Source organism: Eurypyga helias, unplaced genomic scaffold, assembly GCF_000690775.1.
Source record: "Eurypyga helias isolate BGI_N326 unplaced genomic scaffold, ASM69077v1 scaffold24549, whole genome shotgun sequence".
NCBI lineage: Eukaryota > Metazoa > Chordata > Aves > Eurypygiformes > Eurypygidae > Eurypyga > Eurypyga helias.
The window spans coordinates 1-15634 of NW_010270582.1; the positions used below are offsets into that span (position 1 = coordinate 1).

Below are 15634 nucleotides of genomic sequence, written 5' to 3' on the forward strand. Positions count from 1 at the left end.
TCTTTTTTTTTAATTAATTAATAAATAAATACTAGATGATCTCAATTGTACCAAAACTGGATATAAGAAAAAAAGACCTGTGCAAAAATACATATTTAAATATGTACAGTCAATTAACAAAATATGTCTTCTGAAATAGGGATACTTCAATATTTATAATAGAACAAGAAATTCCAAAATAAAGATACAAAAGTATGGTTTTTTTTTCTTTTCTTGTATAATTCTTTGTTCATCATTGCAGCAATTTTTTAGGTTAAGAAAACTGCAGGAGTCATCACGAGAAGTTGGAAAGACTATAAAAACTGTTATCTCTTAAATTAATACCAAAATCTGTCTAGAAACAACCCAGCCACTGCAAATTCAATTTTGCGAGGAAAATTCATTTTAAGCTTCCTTAATTATTTACAGTAAGATCTACGTGACAATAAAAGCTTCAGGAACAATGTTCTGCTCATAACCGAGACCTAAAAGGTGACCTTTACGCGGGTCTGCGCTCAAGGGCGGAGAGAATTTCGGGTGTTCTGACTCGTTATTCCCAAGGGCTACGGCCCACACGGCCCCGCTCGGGACTCCGCTTCTGCCCGCATCCGCGGGCGAGCGAAGGATTCGCTTGCAGACCCGCAGACCCCTCAGAAAACCCCAGAGGGGAGCTCGATCCCCAACTCGCTAGCGTTTCACCTTCCCAGGTTCCGTGTTTCCGTTACCTTGGCGAGTCAAATTGCACTTGTGAGGGGCGCTATCCTGACGCGGAAGCTCTGCCCCAGGGACTTCAGGGCGTGGATTTCCACTCCAAACGTGCAGGATTTAACAGGCTTTGATTGCTCCTTGTGGCACAGCACTTTGGTTCCTCCTACCTTAAACCAATCGCAGTCCTAACAATCCTTTCAACGGGGCGTTTTATGAAATACGAATCCTTCTGTTCCTGGAAGGAGTTGTCTTTTGTTTGTTTTTTTGTTGAACTTTGCATATTAAGTGTCTAGTACTCTGCTTTCTCCGAGACCTTTTGTATCAACTCAAAGCTAAAGTGTCTGCATAGAGGCTTCTTCTTGTTCTGCTGCGTAACAAGTGGGTTTTGTAGCCAGTTTGGGTTAAACTGAAAGCATCCTTAGGTAAACAACTACAGCTGCTACTCAGAGTGGCTTTGGATTCCCTGATGTACTACTTGCCACCGGAACTGGGGAGAAGGCTGGGCTCGGCGAACACTGGGACAGGCTCAGATTGTCTCTTCTCAGCAAGAGCTGGTTCTCCTTTAAGGCAGGAAAAAAAAAAAAGAAAAAAAAAGTATCTTCTTGGTTAGGAATCAGTTTTCCTTTGCTTTGCCCCATTAAGAGGAGTTTAGTCAGTTTGGAGACTCTTCCTGCTGGTCAAAACCGGAACAAAACCATCCAGAGGAGTCAAGCGATAACGCAATAAGCCCTTCGGAGGAATTCACTTTGAGGTGCTTCGAAGCGAGACGAAACGGGTCCTAAAAATGGACGGGACTATATAAAACTGTGTAAAAGCCCCTTTACGCACAAAGCCTGGGCGGGCGCGGGGTGACTGCGATGCAGAGACCTGCGCTCAACTCTGCTGTCAAACTGGCGGTTATTCCAGAAGTTTGGGGGGGAAAAGAAAAAAAAAAATCGCCACGTTCCTGAGCGGTTGAAAGCGGAACACGTTATCGACCGGGTCACACAGACGAGGCGCAAGGAAACTGGCTTTTATGCTTCTGTTTTAGAAAATACTTAAATACTTTAAATACTCAGTTTCAAAAGGGCTGTTTTTACCAGCTGGGAGGCAAATCCAGCCTAATTTAACTTAGTTCTTTAAATAACAAAGGCCTACGGTATACAGCATAGGTCAATAAATAGGTTCTTTGGGCATATAGTTTTAGAGGTTGGTTGCCTTTGTCTGAGAGTTTGGGAATTTTTAAAAACCAAAGTTAACTTTCCTTTTTCTTCTGCGATCGAATCTCATTCAAAAGAATAGAAAATAGGCTTTGTATCACGCAAATACAACATTTTTATACTTGTTTTCTGAGCAATAGCCCCAAACAAGTTTCCCTATTGTTTGTTTGCTTGTTGGGTTTGTTTTGGTTTTGTTTGGTGGTTGTTGTTGGTTTTTTTAAACTCCTGGTAGCTTCTTATCCCAAATTACTTGCAAAAAGGCTGGGCAAAACACAGACTTTTTTTGTGAATTGTGCTCTTTTTCCATTCCGTTAAAGGAACATTGCTATAAAACGCTAAAGCCATATTTCCTTCTCCAGGGCTTCTTGCCATTGTGCCTCACACGGGTTTTTCCCCCTTGTCACGGGGTCCTCTCCATTGAGGGTGTCTGTCTGCTTAGCTATCACCTACAAAAGACACCATCAGTATAAAAATAAGTCCACAGTAATGTTTATTTCCTCCCAGAAAACATTCTTTTACCCAGCTCATCTATGTCAGAGTGTGGCAAGATGCTCTACTCCTGGAAGTAAAATCTCACAGATGGGTAGCAAATGGTCCAGACCACCGTTAACACTGATAAGAGCAATTGTGTGGCTGAACTTCATCCAGTGTCCATTTCTAGTATATTCGCTGCTACAGACATGGCTTCAGGGAAAATTTCCTTGTTTAAGTGACAGTCCAGTAGATTTCCACACCTGAGGACCAATGGGAAGTTGGGAAAACTCAAGGCATCTTGGAGTCCAGAAATCCAAACGGAGGTTTTGCTTGTAGTGAAAACTGTCCAGTTCGTTTCTCACCGCGGTGCATCCGGCTATCAGGGACGCGCCTTTGGCTTTTGAACAAAGAAAGAGAGGGATGAGTAAGCCAGGCTGTCACAGCAGGTGCCCTAAAAAGACATTTTTTGGGTAACGAGAGCATATCTTGGGGAGAATCAGCGGGCACAATGCGACACCACTAACACACGGTTGGCTTCTCCGAGACTTGATGCTTCCCAAGCTAAAGCTCTTTCAAGTTGTAATAGTTTCAGACATCATTTCCTTCCTTAATTCACTCAAACTATATTTCTCCTTTATTTACCCTGCACAGCTGAAATAGTAACTATTAGACAAGTCCAAAGGAAACTGAAAATGAAGAAGTCATTCTGAAAAAGCTCTTACCTGGCTCTCCCGGTACACAGATTTCAGGTTATTAGCACCAGGGGAAACAAGTAGTTTCTTGGGTTTTCAGTGTTGAAAGATCTAGCCCTGAGGTTACTCTCAAAAATCCCATCTTCTGTGCTCTCCTTGAGCTGTACCAAAACGGTTTTACCCCTCCAAGTCAACTGGAGTAATGTTATTAAGAAGTCTGAGTTTCTGAATTCTGTCTCATCCTAACTTACCAAGAACTTTCTCTCTCAAAACACTACTATTCCAGCACAATTTGTCTAAAAAACAAAGCCCCAAACTGATTTTAAAAATAGGATCTTACGTATTCATGAGATCTGCTTCCTACACAACAAATCTGCTTGCTTTACTGACTAAAAAGGTTTCTATCTTACTTATAATATCTAATCTCGTTATTACTAAGAAGTTAGCCAATGACACCTTGGGATAATAGGCTTATTTTATCACAGTATCACAGTTGCGTTATCAGCATCGCTACGTTCCACTTTGTAGAACATTTATTACCAACAGAGAAACAAGAATCCAGGCTGAGGCATGCAGCCCGGTTCCATGGCTGGCTGACAAGATTTCCTTTTAAACAGATTTTTAAAAACATTTTAATCATAGAATCCCAGAATGGTTTGGGTTGGAAGGGAACTTACAGCCCCCGCAGTCCCCCCCCCCTGCCATGGGCAGGGACACCTTCCACCAGACCAGGTTGCTCCAAGCCTCCTCCAGCCTGGTCTTGGACATTTCCAGGGATGGAGCATCCACAGCTTCTCTGGGCAACTTGTCCCAGTGCTTCACCACCCTCTGCGGGAAGCATTCCTTCCTGATGTCCCATCTCAATCTCCCTCTTTCAGTTTGAACCCATTACCCTTTGTCCTGTCACTACAGGCCCTTGTACAAAGTCCCTCCCAGATTCCGTGTAGCCCCCCCAGGTACTGGAAGGTGCTATAAAGGTCTCTATTTTAAACATGTATTTTAAATAATTAAATTCAGTCCTTGTATCTCAAAACGTGAGGACTGTATTCCATCCGAGAGCAATTCACAGGCAAAATATAGGGAACTTGGAATATCATATTTAAGGTTACATTAAAGAAAAGCTACACTTTATGAGAGTGTTTATAAAAATCTTGTGTAAATGCACTACAGAAACCCCCAAAGTGCGTATCGGACAAAGGAACTATCTGGTTCTTGATCAGGCTCTGGGATCAGCCGGCTGGTAATTAAGAGAACACAGGTCACACAAGCATGTGACAAGGCACGTTCGTACTGGGTTAGCTCGAGGCAGAATTTCATACCTGATGAAAAAGAGAACTGTTCATCAGTCCTTGCGTCCCCGGGATCGCACCAGTGTGTTTTGCATGAACATTGTTCACGGGTGTCAATTTGGCAACTTTGTTTGCTTTGCTGCTGCTGCTGCTGCTGTTTAAGCTGCTTGACCCAGGTGAGCACTTTCTTTTCTTTCCTATTAATTTGTCAAGGGAAGGATGCGAATGTGAAAAACCGCTGTGGGAATTTACAGTCAGCTCGCTGGACTGATGAACAAACGGCCCCAGGGAGAGCGTGGAGTCGCTGCTGTTCATCATCACACTCATTCTCTTTATGGATTCTGCAGGGCTCCCAGTCGGAGGACCCCTCCCTGATTGGTCATGTTTGAGGCTAACGGAGTTAGCTTTGCTAGTCACACAGTTGAGGCCAACACTGTGGGACGAAGCTGTCACCGACGGATGATAGGAGGTCCCAGAGTTTCCAGAGTTAACCACACAGTTTTTTCTAAAGGACTCTGCGGAATGAGAAGGTGCTAGCAGTGCGGAACTGTTCTTACGCTTCTTTCCTGAGCCGCTGCTGCTACTGACGCTGCCGGTGCTGTTACAGGTGCCACTGCCAGCAGAAGATTCCTTAGGTTTAAAAGATTTGCTGGATTTTATTTTCTGAGGTTTGCTGGGCATAGGTGAAGGTACAGAGGAAAGCACTGTAGGTGTTGAAGGGGATGAAGACACTTGTCTCGATTGCATACTGCAGACAGGATCCACCGCACCCAAAGCGGCGGGATTGGCAGTTAGTGTCGTTCCGTGGGATGGTACCGATTTACTACTCAGGGACGCACAGGAAGGAGACACCAACGCTGGCGATGACATAACCGTGGTGGGTAAGAGGAAACCTGCTGCACTGACACCGTACTGGGACGCAGGCATCGAGTTTGTCCGATGTGGTGCGCGAACTGCTGCCGCGTTACTGGACGCCGGAGGAATTTTCCTGCAGGGGAAACAGAAAAACCAAAAACCTGTGGAGTTACCGTTCTTTGGTATAACACCCGGTCTAATAACGCCACATGACAGTGATTGTTCCTTGAGGTTGCTTAATGCCACGGAAATGTCTTACAAAATAGTTAATTGCTGCAAAAAACGCAAAGCGTAGACTGTCAACCTTTGACCCGATTAATCTGAACGCAGGATTGCTGTTCTTTAACTAGAAACACGGGTTTCGTGTATTTCTACAAACACCAAGAAAAGCACAAACTCTGTCACTTCTACTCACTTCCACATCTGCGAGTTAAGATGCTTCTCCAGCATGAAGTCAAGTGCACATCGAGTACGGTTCCACCGCTTGTCAAACACGTAGTAACCTCTTCCAATCTGCCGACTACCAAATGTGCAAAACTGAAAAGACAGACGTTTATTGGCGTTTTCTACGTCCAGTACCAACTCTGAGTAACAGGGCCCTTATTTATACAGAAATATTGCTAAATGAATATGATTTTAGATGCTTAAGTCACAGATAAAATAAACATAAACTAGAACTTTTATTTCTATGGTATAACAACTGTTTTAAATTATTTGGGATCGTTTTCTTCCCATCTGATATTGATTATCTGATTATGGCCAAAAGCAGGGGTCAAATTTGATCCCTCTGATTAAACAGGGAAGGACAGTAGCATGTGTGTGTGTGTAAAAACACAATACATCTTATATGTAGCATCTACCTCCGAGGAGCTGTCAGCCATCTGCTCGCAGTCTGTTTTCAAAACGAGATCATTTCATACAGGCGAGGAATTCTGCTTTCAGACTAACCAGCTTTTGTCAAGGTTTAAATATCAAACCAACACACTACTGCTACCTTTACTGTGGTGATTGGCACCTTGAGTGAAAACGCGCGTGGCAGGAAAGTCGGGTAACAAAACATCACCAAAAAGGCACCGTTTACCTGTCCTTATTCCAAACCCACAGCCCTTCAGCACAGTTCCCAATTTAATATTTTGGCATTTTGATTTCTTCTGAAATGGGGAAGTGAGATCTGAACATAATTCTTTAGCATGTTTACTTGGCAACTACAGTTAAACCCACGCTGCCTACTAGGCAGCAAAATAATTTCTTAAGATTTAGGGTAAAAAAGAAAGAAAAAGAAAAACCAGAATGACATATCCAATACAAACCCACCCTTAAACCCCCCCGAGTGGTTTGTTTACAAGCTCAGGCCCAGCGAGAGACCGCAGTTAACTTTCACTCAACACCTACAGCGGCTGGCTGAGGATGATGACCTGAATAATGACAATCCAGTTTTTCAACAGGCTCTTCTTTCTCATCACATTCTCCCTCATCACTGGATAACCGAGATGCTGGCTCAGCTGCAGGCAAGGGAGGGTGCGGGGACTCGTGGACAGAAGGAGACTCGCTGGGGGCATTTCCACCGTGCTGGGCTGGACAGCCTGGAGGCCTGGGCAAGGCAAGCGGTACAAATGTTACTGAACCAAGTCTCGCTGAAAACTCCAAGTTTAAGCGCTTGCTGTTAGTGACAGAGGGAAATCTGCATCAGCACATCTCTGATATTTTCCAGTCTCATAGCACATCTACTGAGAGGGGGGACAGGAGGTCTGGTACCCCTGAAAAAGCAGCGTTTGCCCAGCCGCTGGACCGCTTTCACGGGGGCGGGTCAGCTTTTACTATTTCCAACACCAAACCCTCCTCTCCAGAGTTACAGCTCAGCATGTAACTGCTAATTGCCGACAGTCACCAGGCCTGGAGTAAAAATACGCCCCTGTGCAGCAGATCCAGATCCTTCTCTCAAAACCCACCTGCTGAAGCTACCGGTACTAACATCATACCATTGGATCTGCAGGTTTTCCTTACCTTGGAAGACTGGGTGGGTGAGGTTTGGGTTTAGTAGGTAATAAAGGCTTTGTTTCTGTAAGAGTAACTCCATGAGAATTTTGGTGCAGCTCCTGGGAAGTTTTAGTAGGTGAGGGATGTGGTTCCCTGAGAGGGGGCATCTGCTGATGATGATCCGAATGTCGAAGAAGTTCCTTTTCCCTGGTTTTGCTTTTGTGCTCAGCTAATAACACATCAAATCGTTTTCTTCGACCCTGTACAGCCCTCCGCTGGGTTAAGGAATGTGTCTGCAAAACCATGAATAAATCATTAATCTCAGGCTATTAGATTTGTGGGAATCAAACACCGAAAACACGTGTCTAGAGCCCTAAACCAGGAAAAAAACCAACCCATCAGACTCTCTGTTTAGTAAAAAAACAAAGCATGACTTGGAAACAACCTTTAATACCGCTTGGTGGGTGATTATATCCCTGTGTGACACAAAACAACAGACCCCAGCAATGGAGTAAAAGGCTTCTTTCAAATTTCTTTTAAAAAAATAAACTGCCAAAGTTCTTACAAGGTTAAGGCTAGAACTGGAAATAATTTACACTGAGATTTTAATTGCCAACTAGCGCACAACCAAAAATACTAAATATTTACTTTCACTTATCAAAATACTTAGCACAATAACGTTTAAAATCACTTTCCATGGGAGACATGAAAAATTTTTTACAGAAAACACTTCGCTTCCTTCTATACACAAAGATATTCCTTGAACACCAATGTAATCGAATAGATACTAGGGCATAAAAAAAAAAATACAGCAGAACCCACATTCAGACAGAACTCAAAAGTCCTTTGAGTGTCCTGGATGCTGCACAGGCAAGGCGTGTATGTGTATATACGGCACAAACCCGAGGTGAAGTGAAATAGATGGAAGATATTTTTCTTAATTGCTGAAGTCACATACGTTATCTTTTTTCCATATGGCATACAAGGTTTGACTGGGTTCATTTTAGTAGATAAAAATTATCATCGCACCATTCCAACACAAACAGCAATTCTGAAAAATAATTCATGAATCGGTGTAACGTAAGGAATTGCTGGGAAACGTTTTTATTTTCTCTCTCTGTTACACCTGTGACTCACCTAGTTCTCTTACAAAAATCTTGAAGCTTTTCCCTCCTCTATTAGCAAACCAATTGCTTCCCCCCTGCAATTCCGAAGGGGCAGTGTGTTCAAGTTCAGTTCCTCTGGGTCACTAGTACCAGCCTCACTTACCTTGGTTCTGCAGGCGGTTTGTTTGCCAGCTGCTTCCCCTGCTGACAGTTTAGCTGCTTTGCAGGAAAGTAGCTAAATATTACACAGTTGCAGGGGATCTGTATTTTTGGTTCCTCGGGACTAAGTGATATCCCTGTCTCCTCCAAGTTTTTTGAGCCAGAGGACACATTTCACCTGACCAAAAGGTCTTAGGGGCTGTTTAATTTAGAGTTTGGCCTCCAGGCATCCTTTTAGCAGACTCATTTCCGAGTCGGCTGCGGTCTGCATCAAGCACCGTTTGCACAAACACCTCTAAGTATCTGCTGCAGACACTGCTGGGGGGAAACGAGGGGGTGCGAGAGGAGAGGATTTCTTTAAGTCCAGCATAAACAAATAATACTTTTAATGCTTAATTTTAAAATCCATGATCTATGACCCAAAGGTTATGCCCAAAAAGAACATGCTGGCCCCCTACTACCTACATGTGGAGTAACTTAATCCGTCCCATGTCAACATCCATGTTTAAAGGGTTTATCCAAAAATACAAACCTCCAGGTTACTTTAAGAAAGACTGTTTCGAAGAAATGCTTAACTGAGCTTCAAAACCAATTCCTTCTTGGTTCTGGGCAATGTGTTTTGAGAGGTAACACTTATAGTGGGAATTACTGATGGCAAAAATCTGCCGTTTTCTGTTTCCTGTCATGTTCCTCAGGAAACAGAATCAAAGCTTTACACGATCTTATTCTGATTACAGGTATCCTACCTTGCATGTCAAAGACCTCGTACAAGGTTTCCTGGTTTCCACATCAATGACACCACAGTATATATCAGGATCAAATTCTCTCTCTGTCAAAGGTGCACAGTATTGAAAAGTTAATCAAAAGACATTTTGAAATACTGACATTTCTTTTCAGTATGAAAATTAACCAAATTGGAAACTGCTTTCAAACGTAACACAGGCAAATGTACAAATAAAACTGCACAACAGAATTGCACAAATACATTTTTCTACACTCTCAGTAAGTTTATGGTGTGCTGAAATATATACATAAGTCTAGAAACAGAATGGAGAAATGGAGCTATAAAAGACCCGAAAGGAGCAGTAAATCCTGAAAGTTAGGATTAGAGTTCACTATCAATATGTGGGTTTTTGTTGTTGCTTTGGGTGTCAACAACTTTTCTACAATTCCACTAACACTCAAAGTTCTTGTATTTAAAGAGTGAAGAGCAGACTGGGTTTACATTTTTGAGTTCATGCAGTGCGAGTTGTTCCGTTTGCCACGTACATTTGGACCTTCCACACATAAAGAAGGAAAAGGAAAACTTTAAAGACAGTAGAAGACCATCATTTTAAAACCGTAAGAACTGACAGGCCTTTGAGGTCTGTATGGTTTCCTAAAGCAACATCCACACTCCAAGTTGTTTGCGACCTTTAAGAGTGTGTCAAGTTACAGATTTATAACACTGTAACTCGTAATTAGGTACATTTTATCTATTGGAACTTAAAAGTGCTTAGTTTACTTCTGAAACTTATTTCTATGTATTCTATAGAGGAATATAGCAAATAATAATTAAAAACAATTACCTGACAATCTTTTATGTAAAAATTTCCTATTATTTGTATTTTCTTCCGGTTTCTTTTCCAAAAATGGAGGCACAGAGAGAAGACCTTTACCATTCAGTATCTGTCCAGGGGAAGGCAAGGGTGGCTTTGGTATTGAGGGACAATTAAGGCCAGTCTTTATTGAGGAACTCACAGTAGTAGAACATGTTGGACCAACAGCAGCTTTCAGTTGGGCACCATCTATCTTTGGATGAATCTTTTCCACTTTGACAGATGGAGTCATACTATTGTTTATGAAAAACCAAGGGGGTAAAATTGAAAATCAGTCTTAAGTTATAAAAAGCACTTAAAATATGTTATTACTCCACAAATATCTGATCTATTCACAATGCAAATGTAGACCTTCCTCCTTTTCTCCCAGTTTTCTTATTCTTTTTTATTTTCACTATTTTTATGATCATGTCTCCTGTCCTCTTTTCCCCATTTCCTAGTAAGTATTTCAGAGGGTCATCAGGGACTTTAGAAATTGTTATTTGGGTTCACAGATATAGCATATCACTAAAGCAACTGGAATGGGCCTGTTATATCCAGTGCAAAATACCTTGTTCTGTGACAGTAAATTATATTATCAGCTCTGCAATCTTACAAGTGCAGGTCAAAACACACCTGAATCTGAGCTAAAACTCCCTTATGATCAAAGTATGCAGATTAGAATGAAGAATTAAGAGCCCGTAGTAAAATGACCGTTATTTACAGTGATTTAAGATGCAGCTTTGCAAGAATTCTCATTCACCAGAGTCCTGACTAAGCATTATCTATAATCACAGATGGGTTTGGTTTGGAGAGGACCTTAAAGATCATCTAGTTCTAACCCCCCTGCCATGGGCAGGGACACCCTCCACTAGACCAGGTTGCTCCAAGCCTCATCCAGCCTGGCCTTGGACATTTCCAGGGATGGGGAATCCACAGCTTCTCTGGGCAACCTGTCCCAGTGCCTCCCCACCCTCTCCGGGAAGAATTCCTTCCTGATGTCCCATCTCAATCTCCCTCTTTCAGTTTAAACGCATTACCCCTTGTCCTGTCACTACAGGCCCTTCTAAAAAGAAATAAGTCTTAGACTAGGCTGCTGGAAAAGATCTGGAGGAGTTTGAAGTTGTTCTCTCTTAAACCAAACCCCCTGAAACAAAAGGAAATTCTACCGGTATCAGTATCTATGGAAGCAACAACATTTAACCCCTGGTCAAAGGGCATACTCACAGTTTGTCATGGGGAACTTTGCTATGCTGTACCGAATGCATGAACCTGTTGTTTCCGCTGATCTGCAGCTTGTCTTTGGGAGATTTCAACAACTTGGAATTTGATGATGATGATGCACTAGTACCTCCACTGGATGACCGATTGCTCCCACTTCCACTGCTACCTTTGTTTTTTGAAGGGAAAGATGAAATGAGGGAAAACACTGAAGAGGAGGGAGGAGTCAAAGGCGGCTTGCTGGAGGAGCTGTGTCTTCTTTCTGAAAAGGAGGGGGGAAAGAAAAAAAAGGGGTGTTTAAAGCTTCCATACAGAAACAATTCTTAAATACTTCATGTTGTCATTTACTCCATTAACTTTTCCTTTATTGGCCTGGGAGGTCGCCTGCCACACACAGAGTGTAGAGGATTCAAGGCTCACTGTACTCCGTGGGGCTTCACTCACTGCTGGTCCCCAGCCGGTTGCAGGAGTCTCTTAACTTTGGGAGCTACATTTCTCAGCTACTAAAGCTTAGCTTTTAATAACACTCCCCACTACCTTAAAAAGAGCAAGAAAGTGAGAATCAGACCTAGACCTCAGACACACAGAGCAGAGACAGCCCTATCCTCAGGCCAAGCAAGATTAAATATCGTATTTCCCCAAAGGATAATTATCTGTAAGTAGGCCTCAGAACAGTCAAAATTACATTGAAGTCAACGTTTTAGCTTTCATGTCATGACAACCTTTTGGTATGGTCTACTAGACCTTCCATTGCGGAACACCCTTGAGAACAGCAGCTCAAGTATTGACCTACAATGGGTTTTGGGGTGTTGCAGGGATTTGTTGGTTTTGTTTTCCTTTGGTTAATTCTATAGGATTTCTGTTTAGGAACAACATCAAAAGGAGTAACAGATATTCTTCTATAGTGAAAAAAAATCTGAACATTTGAATTGTGAGCAGTCAGGATCCATGAATGGGTATGTTGGAAAAGATATTAATTGATGTTAAACCATTAACATGTTGCTAGCACCATTTCAGTTAAAATACCATATGTTATAAAGGTAGTTCCTTGGAACAATTAATTCTCAGTCACAAAACACCTGACGGCTTCAGAGGGCAGCCAGCCCTGCCTACACATGGACATGTGAATTGACCGCTTGCTCCGCTGACACGTGGGCACTTCCGACTCCCTGATGAGCCGTGGCACCAACACCTGCCTGAGACAAGTCTGGCAATACAGTACATGCAAACCACAGACCTAAAAGAACCAAGAATTAGCAAGTCTATCAGTGGAGTGGACAGGCATCCTTCTCCTCCACAGCGGTAACCCCTCTTTCTCAGCCAAGTACTGTTAAAGCTGCCCAAATCCACCACCAATCAATCCCAGGATCAGCCAACAGATTTTTACTTAAACTGGGAAGGAAATGGGCTACTCATGGAACTGCAGCAACTACAGCCAGGAGCGAAAGCCAAGTCTAGTGCAACCCGTACGGAAGTCTGTAGCACTCTGGAAAAAAAAAATAATCACAGAGTTCTAGGGGTTGGAGGGGACCCTCTGAGATCATCCAGTCCAACCCCCTGCCCAAGTAGGTTCACCAGGAACGCATCCAGGGGGGATATGAACATCTCCAGAGAAGGAGACTCTACCACCTCTCTGGGTGGATCGTTCTATGCTCCGGCACCCTCAAAGTAGAGAAGTTCTTCCTCATGTTGAGATAGGATTTCCTGTGTTCCAGTCTGCGCCTGTTGCCCCTTGTCCTGTCGCTGGGCAGCACTGAGAAGAATCTGGCCCCATCCTCTTGACACCCCCTCTTCAGATATTTATAAGCATTGATAAGATCTTCTCTCAGCCTTCTCTTCCCCAGCCTGAACAGCCCCAGCTCTGTCAGCATTAATACCTCCGTGTTCTGCTTATATGACCTATTTTCCCTCAATCCTAAATACAGCAATCATACGCCACTCAGATGACCAACCGGGGCTCCATTCGTAGCTGGAAGCCACCAAACCAGACAGCACCAACGTCATCAGCACATCACCCTCCGCACGGCTCCCGCAAGCAGGACTGTAACAGCGTGCAAAGGCAATAACCGGGGGACAGCGGCCAAGCTGCTCCGGCGGTGCAAGAGGGAGACATCGGAGTCCAACACCCGGCAAGCTAATGTCTTACAGAGGAGGGGAGGCGTCATTTAAATATATTCGTTAGCTCAGGAAAAGAAAAAATAGGCAGCATAGACTAGGAAACTGCCATCAAGAAATTATCCCTGAGACAAACCAAGCAATGTGTTTAACTGCAAAATGGGTGTAAGCTACCTAAAAACCTTCAGCAGAAGTCATCACTTCTTAATTAGTATTTACCAAAAAGCTCTGAGAGGTCAGGTGAAACGCCCAACAGAAATACGTAACGAACGCAGCAATTTATCACCCATCTCAAGAAACAACTGCTTAAAAATGATAGTATTTAGAAAGACTAATTGTCGCTGATGTTCAGAATCACCCACTTGGTGTTCTCCAACCGGGTGCCATCGAGGAGTTTGCAGGTGGAGTACGTCAGCATATTTATGTTCTAGTCAATGGCTGTGCTCCTAATATGACATACTGCTTACTGCCAAATGTCTTTTTATAGCGATGGCAAGAATCCCTCAGCAGCTCTGATAAGTCACTATTTGAGGGCCATTAGTTCAGCAGTGCTACACCCTGTGAGATTACTCTGCGAGATAATGAGGAAAATTGCTCAACGCTCTTCCATGTATATTTAGAAAATTCAAAGTCCAAGTTCTTATCCCAGTTACAAATAATCTCTAATAAACCAGTGGATGACTAACGCAATCTTGGGGAGTTTGTTTGGATTTTTTTTCTTAAGGAAGAGAAGGCGTTACTTCACAGGAGAAAGCCCAGCAAATGAGAAGAGAAAGGGACTAGAATAAGGCTGAGCATCCCATCGTGGGGAATAAACGAGAGAAAATATCAATCCCAGCTATCATCCAAATGGTATCAACACTTCTTTTCTGGGAACCTTAAGTGGTACTGTTCCGGTACTCAGCTGAGATGTTGCGAGGCTGTTTCATCGCGCCACTCTCAACCAAGTGAGTTAACGTAAAAAGAAGGGGTTTTAAACTGCTGATAATAAAAAACAGTTTACCCAGATGAATGCAGGCTAACGGCTAGTCACGCCCGGAGAATACAGCCTACCTGTCAGTGAGGATTCCCGTTTTACAGACAGACCTATCATTGGGAACACGCACCAAAAGAAAGCCAAATGAGCTTTTTCTGGAATTTTGGGACAATTTCTGAAAGAGATGCTATTGTAACTCTGTGAAACCTTCACTTACTCCTCCTGTACATAACCACGACTTATGTAGTTCATCAACAAAATGAGAAGACTTTTCAGGTCATTTTTGGTAACCTGCCCGGACCTGTTTTGTGCTGACTTACAAAAGCAGGCAGGGTAGGGCTGCTACTAGGAGTTGCTTGTATTTCACGTTTCAGTCTTTTCACAAAATTCTTGATTTTAAGTTAAATCTGCTGTTTTGTAAACCATCTGAAGACTACCGTTGGTTCATCTTACAGGAGAAAGCGAGCATTATTTTTGAAACCAGATGTGTTAAGCACGGCGTCCTTGATCTAATGTATGTATTTACTGACAGCCTGACATAGTCTTTTAATGGAAAAATTACTACGTAAACTGTCACTGGATAATCAAGGCCACCGTGTGTATTATGCTAAGCATGTTATAATGACAAATTCAGCTAATCATCTGCCAATCTAATATGGTTCCCATTTGCCACTAACTCTGACTCAGCCTGAAAACATTTAAAAATATAATTATCTCCAGGTGTTCAGTTTTCAAAATTTAAGAGTTAGCACTCTCGTCCCTTCCCTTCACACAACGCAAGAGAAGAACAATATTTTTGATGTCCTGATAGCTTTTACAGCACATCAAAGTGTGATTTCAAATACTGCACCTGGGTAACACGGTTCTAAACTCTAAAATTTGGGGGTAGGATTTTTCTGATATTTAAAAAACAAACAACAGCAAGATGTTAAGTTTTGGCTTCGGACAAAGAACCAGAAAGTCTTCCTTGATCCCACAGCACCAGGTAGAGTCTGACCAAAAATGAAAGCTGCATTCACCACTAAACCTTCAGAGATAAACTCCTCCCTAAAGTTCTTTATAGAATGTCCCTGTGACCCTAAGGAGAAGGGCTGTACAGAGGGAGAAAGCTGTGAAAAGAGACGGCGTCCCAGCACAGGCCACCTCTTCTTGGGAGATCTGTTAACTACCGATTGGGAAAATTACAGCAACAGTTTGTGTGCCACCGGGCTTATGGCTGAGCACAAATGATATACACATCCGGTCAAGGCACACAGGACTTCCTGAGAAAATGGATATCGATAGTTTAAATCTCTTCAAGAGCTTTA

General features: G+C 42.8%; 1 protein-coding gene across 1 annotated transcript; it reads right to left on the reverse strand.

Moving 5' to 3' along the window:
• Positions 1-2200: 2200 nt before the first annotated feature.
• Positions 2201-14280, reverse strand: ATXN7 (ataxin 7). The gene is made up of 9 exons (XM_010158511.1): positions 14241-14280; positions 11243-11498; positions 10007-10269; positions 9185-9267; positions 7201-7466; positions 6589-6787; positions 5612-5733; positions 4372-5329; positions 2201-2757 (listed from the first exon to the last, which is right to left on the reverse strand). The coding sequence occupies exons 1-9, from the start codon at positions 14278-14280 to the stop codon at positions 2740-2742; spliced, it is 2205 nt and encodes a 734-aa protein (XP_010156813.1). The 3' UTR covers positions 2201-2739.
• Positions 14281-15634: the final 1354 nt, after the last annotated feature.